The sequence below is a fragment of the Pseudophryne corroboree genome, chromosome 2 (assembly GCF_028390025.1).
Source record: "Pseudophryne corroboree isolate aPseCor3 chromosome 2, aPseCor3.hap2, whole genome shotgun sequence".
Taxonomy (NCBI): domain Eukaryota; kingdom Metazoa; phylum Chordata; class Amphibia; order Anura; family Myobatrachidae; genus Pseudophryne; species Pseudophryne corroboree.
In genome coordinates, this window is record NC_086445.1 from 80,546,464 (window position 1) to 80,560,594 (window position 14,131).

Genomic DNA, 14,131 nt, shown 5'->3' on the forward strand with positions numbered 1-14,131 from the left:
TCTGAGGCAGTGGCCGCGCTGCCGCTCTTGCCTTTGATGTGTTCTCTCAAAGCAAGAGCAGCAGCGCGGCCACTGCCTCAGACGGCACCGCGGGAAGCCCCAGTCACTTTGCCCAGCTTTAGCCACTAGATCACGGACGCCGATCCCTGCTGACGTGGTGTGCTCGAATCCCGTGAGTCTGTCCGCTATGGCCACCTGGTAAACTTGGTGGAGGTAATGTATAGCTGCGGCCGTGACGCGTGTTAGTCACGGTCGTGTCAGTCACTATGCCTTGGTTTGCTGACTGGTGTCCGGGGTTCCCGCCGGGAGACTAAGTGGTCAGTAATTGCAGGCGCTGTAAAGGTTCCTTGGCTGGCTGGCGTCTTCGGAGGGAGGGGGGCTGGAGCTGTGGTCGGCTGTGTTTTTCCCCATCACCACAGGTTATGTGGTGAATCACAACATAACCTGTGGTGATGGAGAAAAACACAGCCGACCACTAACAGCTGAATTGCCTGATAGTTTGGGGGGAGAGAAAGGAGAGAGCTGGAGAGAAGAAGAGACGGAGAGAGAACGCTGTGGGTCCGGCGTTAGTGTGATAGAGGGGGCTGCTGACACTGTTAATTGGGGCAACTCTTGTGGGTGACCCCAATTAACTTCGCACAGCCAATCAGGAGAGTGCCATGACATGGCGCTCCCTGATTGGCTGGAGGGACCTTCACTGACAGAAGTCATGGGGGTCCCGCCAGTCGGGGAAAGGGGTTCCATGTGTAAACATGGAACCCCTTGAAGTGCGTGGTTCGGGTTATTCGTTTTTTGTTTTATTTTAAACAAGTCCCTGGATTACAACGTTAAAGAAGAGGGCCGACACTGGATTGTTTGTGAGTATAATTTGATTTTTACAGGTAATTCGTGGATTCTATGTGCTCTAACAGGCGCAATGTGTATACTGACGTGCTCTGCCTGGCGCAATGTGTATAATAATCTGCTCTGCCTGGCGCAATGTGTATAACGTGCTCTGCCTGGCGCAATGTGCATAATAACGTGCTCTGCCTGGCGCAATGTGCATAATAACGTGCTCTGCCTGGCGCAATGTGCATAATAAAGTGCTCTGCCTGGCGCAATGTGCATAATAATGTGCTCTGCCTGGCGCAATGTGTATAATAACGTGCTCTGCCTGGCGCAATGTGCATGATAACGTGCTCTGCCTGGCGCAATGTGCATGATAACGTGCTCTGCCTGGCGCAATGTGCATAATAACGTGCTCTGCCTGGCGCAATGTGTATAATAACGTGCTCTGCCTGGCGCAATGTGCATAATAACGTGCTCTGCCTGGCGCAATGTGTATAACGTGCTCTGCCTGGCGCAATGTGCATGATAACGTGCTCTGCCTGGCGCAATGTGTATAATAACGTGCTGTACCTGGCGCAAAGTGTATAATGTGCTCTGCCTGGCGCAAAGTGTATAATGTGCTCTGCCTGGCGCAAAGTGTATAATGTGCTCTGCCTGGCGCAATGTGTATAATAACGTGCTGTACCTGGAGCAAAGTGTATAATGTGCTCTGCCTGGCGCAAAGTGTATAATGTGCTCTGCCTGGCGCAAAGTGTATAATGTGCTCTGCCTGGCGCAATGTGTATAATAACGTGCTGTACCTGGAGCAAAGTGTATAACGTGCTGTACCTGGAGCAAAGTGTATAACGTGCTGTACCTGGAGCAAAGTGTATAACGTGCTGTACCTGGAGCAAAGTGTATAACGTGCTGTACCTGGAGCAAAGTGTATAACGTGCTGTACCTGGAGCAAAGTGTATAACGTGCTGTACCTGGAGCAAAGTGTATAAAGTGCTCTGTCGCAGTGTGTATAGGAGGTTTTACCTGGTGCAATGGCCCTCATTCCGAGTCGTTCGCTCGGTATATTTCATCGCATCGCAGTGAAATTCCGCTTAGTACGCATGCGCATTATTCGCACTGCGACTGCGCCAAGTAATTTAACAATGAAGATAGTATTTTTACTCACGGCTTTTTCTTCGCTCCGGCGATCGTAATGTGATTGACAGGAAATGGGTGTTACTGGGCGGAAACACGGCGTTTCATGGGCGTGTGGTTAAAAACGCTACCGTTTCCGGAAAAAACGCAGGAGTGGCCGGAGAAACGGAGGAGTGTCTGGGCGAACGCTGGGTGTGTTTATGACGTCAAACCAGGAACGACAAGCACTGAACTGATCGCAGATGCCGAGTAAGTCTGAAGCTACTCTGAAACTGCTAAGTAGTTTGTAATCGCAATATTGCGAATACATCGGTCGCAATTTTAAGAAGCTAAGATTCACTCCCAGTAGGCGGCGGCTTAGCGTGTGTAACTCTGCTAAAATCGCCTTGCGAGCGATCAACTCGGAATGAGGGCCAATGTGTATAAGCGGCACTACTGTGTGGTGTAAGGTGAAGTGGCACTATTATGTGGTCACGACCCGTCCCCATGAAGCAACACCCCTAAAAAAAAATTGCAGCGCCTTCGGCGCGCATCGCCTGTGCTTTGCAGTCTGGTAGGTGGAGCACCAATTCACTATCTGCCAAAGGCCACCAAAATGTCTAGTTACACCTGTGGTGCAGGGTGTCCTGCATGCTACACAGCCCAGCAGCACTGTCACCCCATCACCTTCACCTTGCAACACTTTTGTAGTGTCCAAACAAGATTAAGATTAATACGAACATTCATTCCAATGGGACCCAGGAAAAGACCGGTAGGACCCCAATTTTTAGAAGTGAGGGGTCCCTGGGACCCACTTTTTTTTTGGCTCAGCGCGATCACTGGGGGTGACAACACATTTATAGGCACCTGCTCCTCCTCCACATAGGTCTCCTCATCAAACATGTCGACACAGCCGTACCGACACACCGCACACACACAGGGAATGCTCTGACAGAAGGCAGGACCCCACAAAGCCCTTTGGGGAGACAGAGAGAGAGTATGCCAGCACACACCAGAGCGCTATATAATACAGGGATTAACTAAATTATATCCCCTATAGCTGCTATACATGTATTTTGCGCCTAAATTTAGTGCCCCCCCCTCTCTTTTTTACCCTTTTCTGTAGTGTAGACTGCAGGGGAGTCAGGGAGCTTCCTTCCAGCGGAACTGTGAGGGAAAAATGGCGCCAGTGTGCAGAGGGAGATAGCTCCGCCCCTTTTTCGCGGACTTTTCTCCCGCTTTTTTATGGATTCTGGCAGGGGTATTTATCACATATATAGCCTCTGGGGCTATATATTGTGATATATTTGCCAGCCAAGGTGTATTTATTGCTTCTCAGGGCGCCCCCCCCCCCCCCAGCGCCCTGCACCCTCAGTGACCGGAGTGTGAAGTGTGTATGAGGAGCAATGGCGCACAGCTGCAGTGCTGTGCGCTACCTTGGTGAAGACTGATGTCTTCTGCCGCCGATTTTCCGGATTCTTCTTGCTTCTGGCTCTGTAAGGGGGACGGCGGCGCGGCTCCGGGACCGAACACCAATGGCCGGTTCCATGCGGTCGATCCCTCTGGAGCTAATGGTGTCCAGTAGCCTAAGAAGCCCAAGCTACCACCAGTTAGGTAGGTTCGCTTCTTCTCCCCTTAGTCCCTCGCTGCAGTGAGTCTGTTGCCAGCAGATCTCACTGTAAAATAAAAAAACCTAACATATACTTTCTTTCTAGGAGCTCAGGAGAGCCCCTAGTGTGCATCCAGCTCGGCCGGGCACAGGATTCTAACTGATTCTGGAGGAGGGTCATAGTGGGAGGAGCCAGTGCACACCAGGTAGTCCTAATTCTTTCTTAGCTGTGCCCAGTCTCCTGCGGAGCCGCTATTCCCCATGGTCCTTACGGAGTCCCCAGCATCCACTTAGGACGTTAGAGAAAAATAATTATTTTGGGATGTGCAGTCTAACTGCGATACATGTGGAGTATCTGTTAGATCACTTGCTTATTATAGTGACATCGCTAAAAAAACACACCATGAAGTGGCCATACCTGTAAGCAGTCCGGGTCTCAGTAAAGTAGCTCAGAATTTGGGGGATTTCATAATCCAAAACCATCTGTAACTGTCCATCCCCGACGCCATCACGGTAGATGATAATGCGGCCCGGTAGTTCATTATTGCATTTCTGCCACCTTTCAATTGCGCCTGTTATGTGGAGGTAAAACAGCACATTTAAAGGGTCACCGATTTGAAAGTACAACTTGTTCTACCCGAACATGAACATTCAGAAATATATAAATTACTTCAGATACCTCAATACTGTATGTACATACGTTATACCAGTGATTTTCAACCTTTTATTACTCGCTGCACACCGAACAATGGTGGTCATTCCGAGTTGTTCGCTCGGTAATTTTTTTCGCATCGCAGCGATTTTCCGCTTAGTGCGCATGCGCAATGTCTGCAGTGCGACTGCGCCAAGTAAATTTGCTATGTAGTTAGGAATTTTACTCACGGCTTTTTCATCGTTCTGGTGATCGTAGTGTGATTGACAGGAAGTGGGTGTTACTGGGCGGAAACTGGCCGTTTTATGGGTGTGTGCGGAAAAATGCTACCGTTTCTGGGAAAAACGCGGGAGTGGCTGGAGAAACGGAGGAGTGTCTGGGCGAACGCTGGGTGTGTTTGTGACGTCAAACCAGGAACGACAAGCACTGAACTGATCGCAGATGCCGAGTAAGTCTGGAGCTACTCAGAAACTGCTAAGAGCGGTGTATTCGCAATATTGCGAATACGTCGTTCGCAATTTTAAGATGCTAAGATTCACTCCCAGTAGGCGGCGGCTTAGCGTGAGTAAATCTGCTAAAAACAGCTTGCGAGCGAACAGCTCGGAATGAGGGCCAATATTTTAAAATTCCCAAGGCACACCATCAGTTCCCCACAGAAAAAAAAAAAAAAAAACCACACACTGGCCCTCACAGTAAAAAAAAATCCACACATACATTGGCCTACACAGAAAAAACAATCACATTGCTCCCTAGATAAATTCTATTGCTACCCACATAAATCAATCACATTGCTCCCCACATGAATTATTCACATTGATCCCCCCATAAATCCACAAATCCTTATTCTCCCCACATAAATTCTATTAAAATCCTATTGTTCCCCACAGGAGAAATAAAATAACAAATATTAGCCCCTACTAGTCAGCTGACCTCCTCCCTGTTCCTCAATGGTGGGGGTTGTCCATATTGGAGTGCTGTGAATACTGAGCAGCAGGCGGTGGGCAGGTGTGGATGTGGGTGGGAAGGAAAGCTGTGTATGCAGGCAGGAACTGGAAGATGTGTATGCAGGCGGGTGGGCTGGCTGGTGATATGCGGCGACCGTGACCTATGATATCACACCGCCGTGTCTTCAAGGCATAGGTCACGGCCAGAGCACGATTGATCCTCTAAGAAGAGCCCGGGACAACAGTTCACTCTGAAGGTGCAGGAAGCTGCTCTGGCTCCGCGGCACACCTTGCAACTGGTCGCGGCACACTGGTTGAAAAAGCCTGCGCTATACAGTCACTGTTTTCATGTCAGACTAAAAGTGCCCACACACAGCACAATATTTTAAACGATGTGGGCGTTTCCGACCGTTCGTAACGACACATCATTTAAGTGCCACATGTACGGACAATAACAATGGTGATGTGCACACCCGCGGGTCGTTCGTCGCCTCCTCAGATCTCTTCAACATGCAGAAAGATCTGAGGAGCTGGAGAACCCTACCACCCCCCCCCCATGCCATCATTGCCGGCATCAGCAAGTGTACCGGAACCCGTCGCTAGAGATATGTACCTGAAGGACACATCGCACCGTTTGTGGTCACCTTAAGGGGTGTATTTTTTAAACAACTTTTTTTCTAAACTGAAAATTGGCGGTTTTAAAAACCTGTCACTTTGTAAATATACCATTAAAGGGGTATGTGTACGACGGGATAGAGATTCAGTGATCACTGCAATTTGCTAACAAAATGTCACTGTGGCATTGAGAGACGCTCAGTTCCTAGCGATACTAGTTGTCAGAAGCAAGGGCATTCTTACCGCCGCACCAGCCAGTGCTGTGGCAGCGAGTGACGCTCAGCCGAGCCAGCAAAAACCGTTCACCAGTCCCGCCATAAGAATCTCATCCTGTAATGTGAAACTGGGAGCTACTACCATGCCCAAATTGCATTGCAAATGCAATTTTTGATAAATGGGCTCCTGTAAAACAATTTCTATAAAATAAGAATTTACTCACCGGTAATTCTATTTCTCGTAGTCCGTAGTGGATGCTGGGTACTCCGTAAGGACCATGGGGAATAGACGGGCTCCGCAGGAGACTGGGCACTCTTAAAATAAGAATTTACTTACCGATAATTCTATTTCTCGTAGTCCGTAGTGGATGCTGGGGACTCCGTAAGGACCATGGGGAATAGCGGCTCCGCAGGAGACTGGGCACAAAAGTAAAGCTTTAGAACTACCTGGTGTGCACTGGCTCCTCCCCCTATGACCCTCCTCCAAGCCTCAGTTAGGATACTGTGCCCGGACGAGCGTACACAATAAGGAAGGATTTTGAATCCCGGGTAAGACTCATACCAGCCACACCAATCACACCATATAACTTGTGATCTAAACCCAGTTAACAGCATGATAACAGAGGAGCCTCTAGAAAAGATGGCTCACTACAGCAATAACCCGATTTTTTGGTAACAATAACTATGTACCAGTATTGCAGACAATCCGCACTTGGGATGGGCGCCCAGCATCCACTACGGACTACGAGAAATACAATTATCGGTAAGTAAATTCTTATTTTCTCTAACGTCCTAAGTGGATGCTGGGGACTCCGTAAGGACCATGGGGATTATACCAAATCTCCCAAACGGGCGGGAGAGTGCGGATGACTCTGCAGCACCGAATGAGAGAACTCAAGGTCCTCCTCAGCCAGGGTATCAAATTTGTAGAATTTTACAAACGTATTTGCCCCTGACCAAGTAGCTGCTCGGCAAAGTTGTAAAGCCGAGACCCCTCGGGCAGCCGCCCAAGATGAGCCCACCTTCCTTGTGGAATGGGCTTTTACAGATTTTGGCTGTGGCAGGCCTGTCACAGAATGTGCAAGCTGAATTGTACTACAAATCCAACGAGCAATAGTCTGCTTAGAAGCAGGAGCACCCAGCTTGTTGGGTGCATACAGAATAAACAACGAGTCAGATTTTCTGACTCCAGCCGTCCTGGAAACCTATATTTCCAGGGCTCTGACAACGTCTAGCAACTTGGAGTCCTCCAAGTCCCTAGTAGCCGCAGGCACCACAATAGGTTGATTCAGGTGAAACGCTGAAAACCACCTTAGGGAGAAACTGAGGACAAGTCCTCAATTCCGCCCTGTCCGAATGGAAAATCAGATGAGGGCTTTTACAGGATAAAGCCGCCAATTCTGACACGCACCTGGCCCAGGCCAGGGCCAACAGCATGACCACTTTCCATGTGAGATATTTTAACTCCACATATTTAAGTGGTTCAAACCAATGTGACTTTTGGAACCCAAAAACTACATTTAGATCCCAAGGTGCCACTGGAGGCACAAAAGGAGGCTGTATATACAGTACCCCTTTCACAAACGTCTGAACTTCAGGGACTGAAGCTAGTTCTTTTTGGAAGAAAATTGACAGAGCCGAAATTTGAACCTTAATGGACCCCCATTTCAGGCCCATAGACACTCCTGTTTGCAGGAAATGTAGGAATCGACCTAGTTGAAAATTCCTCCGTCGGGGCCTTACTGGCCTCGCACCACGCAACATATTTTCGCCAAATGCGGTGATAATGTTTTGCGGTTATATCTTTCCTGGCTTTGATCAGGATAGGGATGACTTCATCCGGAATGCCTTTTTCCTTCAGGATCCGGCGTTCAACCGCCCTGCCGTTAAACGCAGCCGCGGTAAGTCTTGGAACAGACAGGGTCCTTGCTGGAGCAGGTCCCTTCTTAGAGGTAGAGGCCACGGATCCTCCGTGAGCATCTCTTGAAGTTCCGGTTACCAAGTCCTTCTTGGCCAATCCGGAGCCACGAATATAGTGCTTACTCCTCTCCATCTTATAATTCTCAGTACCTTGGTTATGAGAGGCAGAGGAGGGAACACATACACTGACTGGTACACCCAATGTGTTACCAGAGCGTCTACAGCTATTGCCTGAGGGTCCCTTGACCTGGCGCAATACTTGTCAAGTTTTATAAACATGTGGAAGACTTCTGGGTGAAGTCCCCACTCTCCCGGGTGGAGGTCGTGTCTGCTGAGGAAGTCTGCTTCCCAGTTGTCCACTCCCGGAATGAATACTGCTGACAGTGCTATCACATGATTTTCCGCACAGCGAAGAATCCTTGCAGCTTCTGCCATTGCCCTTCTGCTTCTTGTGTCACCCTGTCTGTTTACGTGGGTGACTGCCGTGATGTTGTCCGAATGGATCAACTCCGGGTGACCTTGAAGCAGAGGTCTTGCTGAGCTTAGAGCATTGTAAATGGCCCTTAGCTTCAGGATATTTATGTGAAGTGATGTCTCCAGGCTTGACCATAAGCTCTGGAAATTCCTTCCCTGTGTGACTGCTCCCCAGCCTCGCAGGCTGGCATCCGTGGTCACCAGGACCCAGTCCTGAATGTGCGGCCCTCTAGAAGATGAGCACTCTGCAACCACCACAGGAGAGACACCCTTGTGCTTGGTGACAGGGTTATCCGCTGATGCATCTGAAGATGCGACCCAGACCATTTGTCCAGCAGGTCCCACTGGAAAGTTCTTGCGTGGAATCTGCCGCATGGGATTGCTTCATAGGAAGCCACCATTTTTCCCAGAACCATCTCATTGATGTACTGAGACTTGGCTCGGTTATAGGAGGTTCCCGACTAGCTCGGATAACTCCCTGACTTTCTCCTCCGGGAGAAACACCTTTTTCTGAACTGTGTCCAGGATCATCCCTAAGAACAGAAGACGAGTCGTCGGAATCAGCTGCGATTTTGGAATATTGAGAATCCAATCGTGCTGCCGCAACACTACCTGAGATAGTGCTACACCGACCTCCAACTGTTCCCTGGATCTTACCCTTATCAGGGAATCGTCCAAGTAAGGGATAACTAAAATTCCCTTCCTTCGAAGGAGTATCATCATTTCGGCCATTACCTTGGTAAAGACCCGGGGTGCCGTGGACCATCCATACGGCAGCGTCTGAAACTGATAGTGACAGTTCTGTACCATAAACCTGAGGTACCCTTGGTGAGAAGGGTAAATTGGGACATGAAGGTAAGCATCCTTGATGTCCCGAGACATCATGTAGTCCTCTTCTTCCAGGTTCGCAATCACTGCTCTGAGTGACTCAATCTTGAATTTGAACCTCTGTATGTAAGTGTTCAAAGATTTTAGATTTAGAATCAGTCTCACCGAGCCGTCCGGCTTCGGTACCACAACAGTGTGGAATAATACCCCATTCCCTGTTGCAGGAGGGGTACCTTGATTATCACCTGCTGGGAATACAGCTTGTGAATGGCTTCCAAAACTGTCTCCCTGTCAGAAGGAGACATCGGTAAAGCCGACTTTAGGAAACGGCGAGGGGGAGACGTCTCGAATTCCAATTTGTACCCCTGAGATATCACCTGAAGGATCCAGGGGTCTACTTGCGAGTGAGCCCACTGCGCGCTGAAATTCATTGAGACGGGCCCCCACCGTGCCTGATTCTGCTTGTAAAGCCCCAGCGTCATACTGAGGGCTTGGCAGAGGCGGGAGAGGGTTTCTGTTCCTGGGAACTGGCTGATTTCTGCAGCCTTTTTCCTCTCCTTCTGTCACGGGGCAGAAATGAGGAACCTTTTGCCCGCTTGCTCACGAAAAGACTGCGCCTGATAATACGGCGTCTTCTCATGTTGAGAGGCGACCTGGGGTACAAACGTGGATTTCCCAGCTGTTGCCGTGGCCACCAGGTCTGAAAGACCGACCCCAAATAACTCCTCCCCTTAATAAGGCAATACTTCCAAATGCCGTTTGGAATCCGCATCACCTGACCACTGTCGTGTCCATAACCCTCTACTGGTAGAAATGGACAACGCACTTAGACTTGATGCCAGTCGGCAAATATTCCGCTGTGCATCACGCATATATAGAAATGCATCTTTTAAATGCTCTATAGGCAATAATATACTGTCCCTATCTAGGGTATCAATATTTTCAGTCAGGGAATCCGACCACGCCAACCCAGCACTGCACATCCAGGCTGAGGCGATTGCTGGTCGCAGTATAACACTAGTCTGTGTGTAAATACCTTTTAGGATGCCCTCCTGCTTTCTATCAGCAGGATCCTTAAGGGCGGCCATCTCAGGAGAGGGTAGAGCCCTTGTTCTTACAAGCGTGTGAGCGCTTTATCCACCCTAGGGGGTGTTTCCCAACGCACCCTAACCTCTGGCGGGAAAGGATATAATGCCAATAAAATTTTTGAAATTATCAGTTGTTATCGGGGGAAAACCACGCATCATCACACACCTCATTTAATTTCTCAGATTCAGGAAAACTACAGGTAGTTTTTCCTCACCGAACATAATACCCCTTTTTGGTGGTACTCGTATTATCAGAAATGTGTAAAACATTTTTCATTGCCTCAATCATGTAACGTGTGGCCCTACTGGAAGTCACATTTGTCTCTTCACCGTCGACACTGGAGTCAGTATCCGTGTCGGCGTCTATATCTGCCATCTGAGGTAACGGGCGCTTTAGAGCCCCTGACGGCCTATGAGACGTCTGGACAGGCACAAGCTGAGTAGCCGGCTGTCTCATGTCAACCACTGTCTTTTATACAGAGCTGACACTGTTACGTAATTCCTTCCCACAGTTCATCCACTCAGGTGTCGACCCCCTAGGGGGTGACATCACTATTACAGGCAATCTGCTCCGTCTCCACATCATTTTTCTCCTCATACATGTCGACACAAACGTAACGACATACAGCACACACACAGGGAATGCTCTGATAGAGGACAGGACCCCACTAGCCCTTTGGGGAGACAGAGGGAGAGTTTGCCAGCACACACCAGAGCGCTATATATATACACAGGGATAACCTTATATAAGTGTTTTTCCCCTTATAGCTGCTGTATCTTTAATACTGCGCGTAATTAGTGCCCCCCCTCTCTTTTTTAACCCTTTCTGTAGTGTAGTGACTGCAGGGGAGAGCCAGGGAGCTTCCCTCCAACGGAGCTGTGAGGGAAAATGGCGCCAGTGTGCTGAGGAGATAGGCCCCGCCCCCTTATCGGCGGCCTTATCTCCCGTTTTTCTATGTATTCTGGCAGGGGTTAAATTCATCCATATAGCCCAGGAGCTATATGTGATGCATTTTTTGCCATCCAAGGTGTTTTTATTGCGTCTCAGGGCGCCCCCCCCCAGCGCCCTTCACCCTCAGTGACCGGAGTGTGAAGTGTGCTGAGAGCAATGGCGCACAGCTGCAGTGCTGTGCGCTACCTTGTTGAAGACAGGACGTCTTCTGCCGCCGATTTTCCGGACCTCTTCTGTCTTCTGGCTCTGTAAGGGGGCCGGCGGCGCGGCTCTGGGACCCATCCATGGCTGGGCCTGTGATCGTCCCTCTGGAGCTAATGTCCAGTAGCCTAAGAAGCCCAATCCACTCTGCACGCAGGTGAGTTCGCTTCTTCTCCCCTTAGTCCCTCGATGCAGTGAGCCTGTTGCCAGTAGGTCTCACTGAAAATAAAAAACCTAAAACTAAACTTTTCACTAAGCAGCTCAGGAGAGCCACCTAGTGTGCACCCTTCTCGTTCGGGCACAAAAATCTAACTGAGGCTTGGAGGAGGGTCATAGGGGGAGGAGCCAGTGCACACCAGGTAGTTCTAAAGCTTTACTTTTGTGCCCAGTCTCCTGCGGAGCCGCTATTCCCCATGGTCCTTACGGAGTCCCCAGCATCCACTTAGGGCGTTAGAGAAAAGAAAGATTAGGTACTATATCTGGTGTGCACTGGCTCCTCCCTCTATGCCCCTCCTCCAGACCTCAGTTAGGGAAACTGTGCCCGGAAGAGCTGACATTACTAGGAAAGGATTTGGAATCCAGGGTAAGACTCATACCAGCCACACCAATCACACTGTACAACTCGTGATAACTATACCCAGTTAACAGTATGAACAATAACTGAACCTCTCTCAACAGATGGCTCATACAATAACCCTTTAGTTAAGCAATAACTATATACATGTATTGCAGAGAGTCCGCACTTGGGACGGGCTCCCAGCATCCACTACGGACTACGAGAAATAGAATTACCGGTGAGTAAATTCTTATTTTCTCTGATGTCCTAGTGGATGCTGGGTACTCCGTAAGGACCATGGGGATTATACCAAAGCTCCCAAACGGGCGGGAGAGTGCGGATGAAACTGCAGCACCGAATGAGCAAACTCAAGGTCCTCCTCAGCCAGGGTATCAAACTTGTAGAATTTTGCAAAAGCGTTTGAACCCGACCAGGTAGCAGCTCGGCAAAGTTGTAAAGCCGAGACCCCTTGGGCAGCCGCCCAAGAAGAGCCCACCTTCCTCGTGGAATGGGCTTTTACTGATTTAGGATGCAGCAGTCCAGCCGCAAAATGTGCAAGCTGAATGGTGCTACAGATCTAGCGAGCAATAGTCTGCTTTGAAGCAGGAGCACCCAGCTTGTTGGGTGCATGCAGGATAAATAGCAAGTCAGTTTTTCTGACTCTAGCCGTCCTGGAAACATAAAGTTTCAGGGCCCGGAATACGTCCAGCAACTTGGAATCCTCCAAGTCCCTAGTAGCCGCAGGCACCACAATAGCTTGGTTCAAATGAAACGATGATACCACCTTAGGGAGAAATTGGGGACGAGTCCTCCATTCTGCCCTTTCCATATGGAAGATCAGATATGGGCTTTTACATGACAAAGCCGCCAATTCTGACACACGCCTAGTCCAAGCTAAGGCCAAAAGCATGACCACTTTCCACGTGAGATATTTTAGCTCCACGGTCTTAAGTGGCTCAAACAAGTGGGATTTTAGGAATCCAACACACGTTAAGATCCCAAGGTGCCACTGGAGGCACAAAAGGGGCTGAATATGCAGCACCCCTGTAACAACGTCCGAACTTCAGGCAGTGAAGCCAGTTCTTTTTGAGAGAAAAAGGGATAGGGCCGAAATCTTGGCCTTTATGGATCCTAATTTTAGGCCCATAGTCACTCCTGACTGTAGGAAGTGCAGGAATCGACCCCCATGGAATTCCTCTGTAGGGCCTTCCCGGCCACACACCAAGCAACCTATTTTCGCCATATACAGTGAAAAAGTCTTGCTGTCACGTCTTTCCTAGCCTTTATCAGCGTAGGAATAACTGCATCCGGAATGCCCTTTTCCGCTAGAATCCGGCGTTCAACCGCCATACCGTCCAACGCAGCCGCGGTAAGTCTTGGATCAGACAGGGTCCCTGTTGCAACATGTCCTGACTGAGAGGCAGAGGCCATGGGTCCTCTGAGAGCATTTCTTGCAGTTCCGGGTACCGAGTCCTTCTTGGCCAATCCGGAGCAAAGAATATTGTTCACACTCCTCCGTTTATTACAATTCTCAGCCCTTGGGTCTGAGAGGAAGAGGAGGGAATATATAGACCGACTGGAACACCCACGGTGTTACTAGTGCGACCACAGCTATCGCCTGAGAGTCCCTTGACCCAGCGTAAAACCTTTTTTATCTTTTTATTGAGGTGGGACGCCATGTAGTCCACCTGAGGCAGTTTCCATCAATTTGCAAAACTGCGTGAAGACATCCTGATGAAGTTACCACTTTCCCGGGTGGAGGTCGTGTCCACTCCCGGAATGAACACTGCTGACAGTGCGCTTACTTGATTCTCCGCCCAGCGAAGAATTCTGGTGGCTTCTACCCTCGCCACCCTGCTCCTTGTCCTGCCCTGGCGGTTTACATGAGCCCCTGCGGTCTGACTAGATCAGAACCGGTAGGTCGCGAAGCAGGAACTCCGCTTGACTTAGGGCGTTGTATATGGCCCTTAGTTCCAGGATATTGATGTGAAGGCAAGTCTTTTGGCTTGACCACAAACCTTGGAATTTTCTTCCCTGTGTAACTGCCCCCCACCCTCGGAGGCTTGCATCCGTGGTCACCAGGACCCAGTCCTGAATGCCGAATCTGCGGCCCCCGAGAAGGTGAGCACTCCGCAGCCA

At 49.6% G+C, this 14,131-nt stretch overlaps 1 protein-coding gene across 4 annotated transcripts in view; it reads right to left on the minus strand.

Annotated features, from left to right (window-relative positions):
• Positions 1–14,131, minus strand: part of PIWIL4 (piwi like RNA-mediated gene silencing 4) — a 733,536-nt gene that overhangs the window by 74,112 nt on the left and 645,293 nt on the right. For all 4 annotated transcript variants that reach the window (XM_063951459.1, XM_063951461.1, XM_063951460.1 and 1 more), the window contains one exon: positions 3,966–4,119. In XM_063951459.1, coding sequence (XP_063807529.1) covers positions 3,966–4,119 — 154 coding nt within the window. The remainder of the gene's footprint in view (positions 1–3,965; positions 4,120–14,131) is intronic.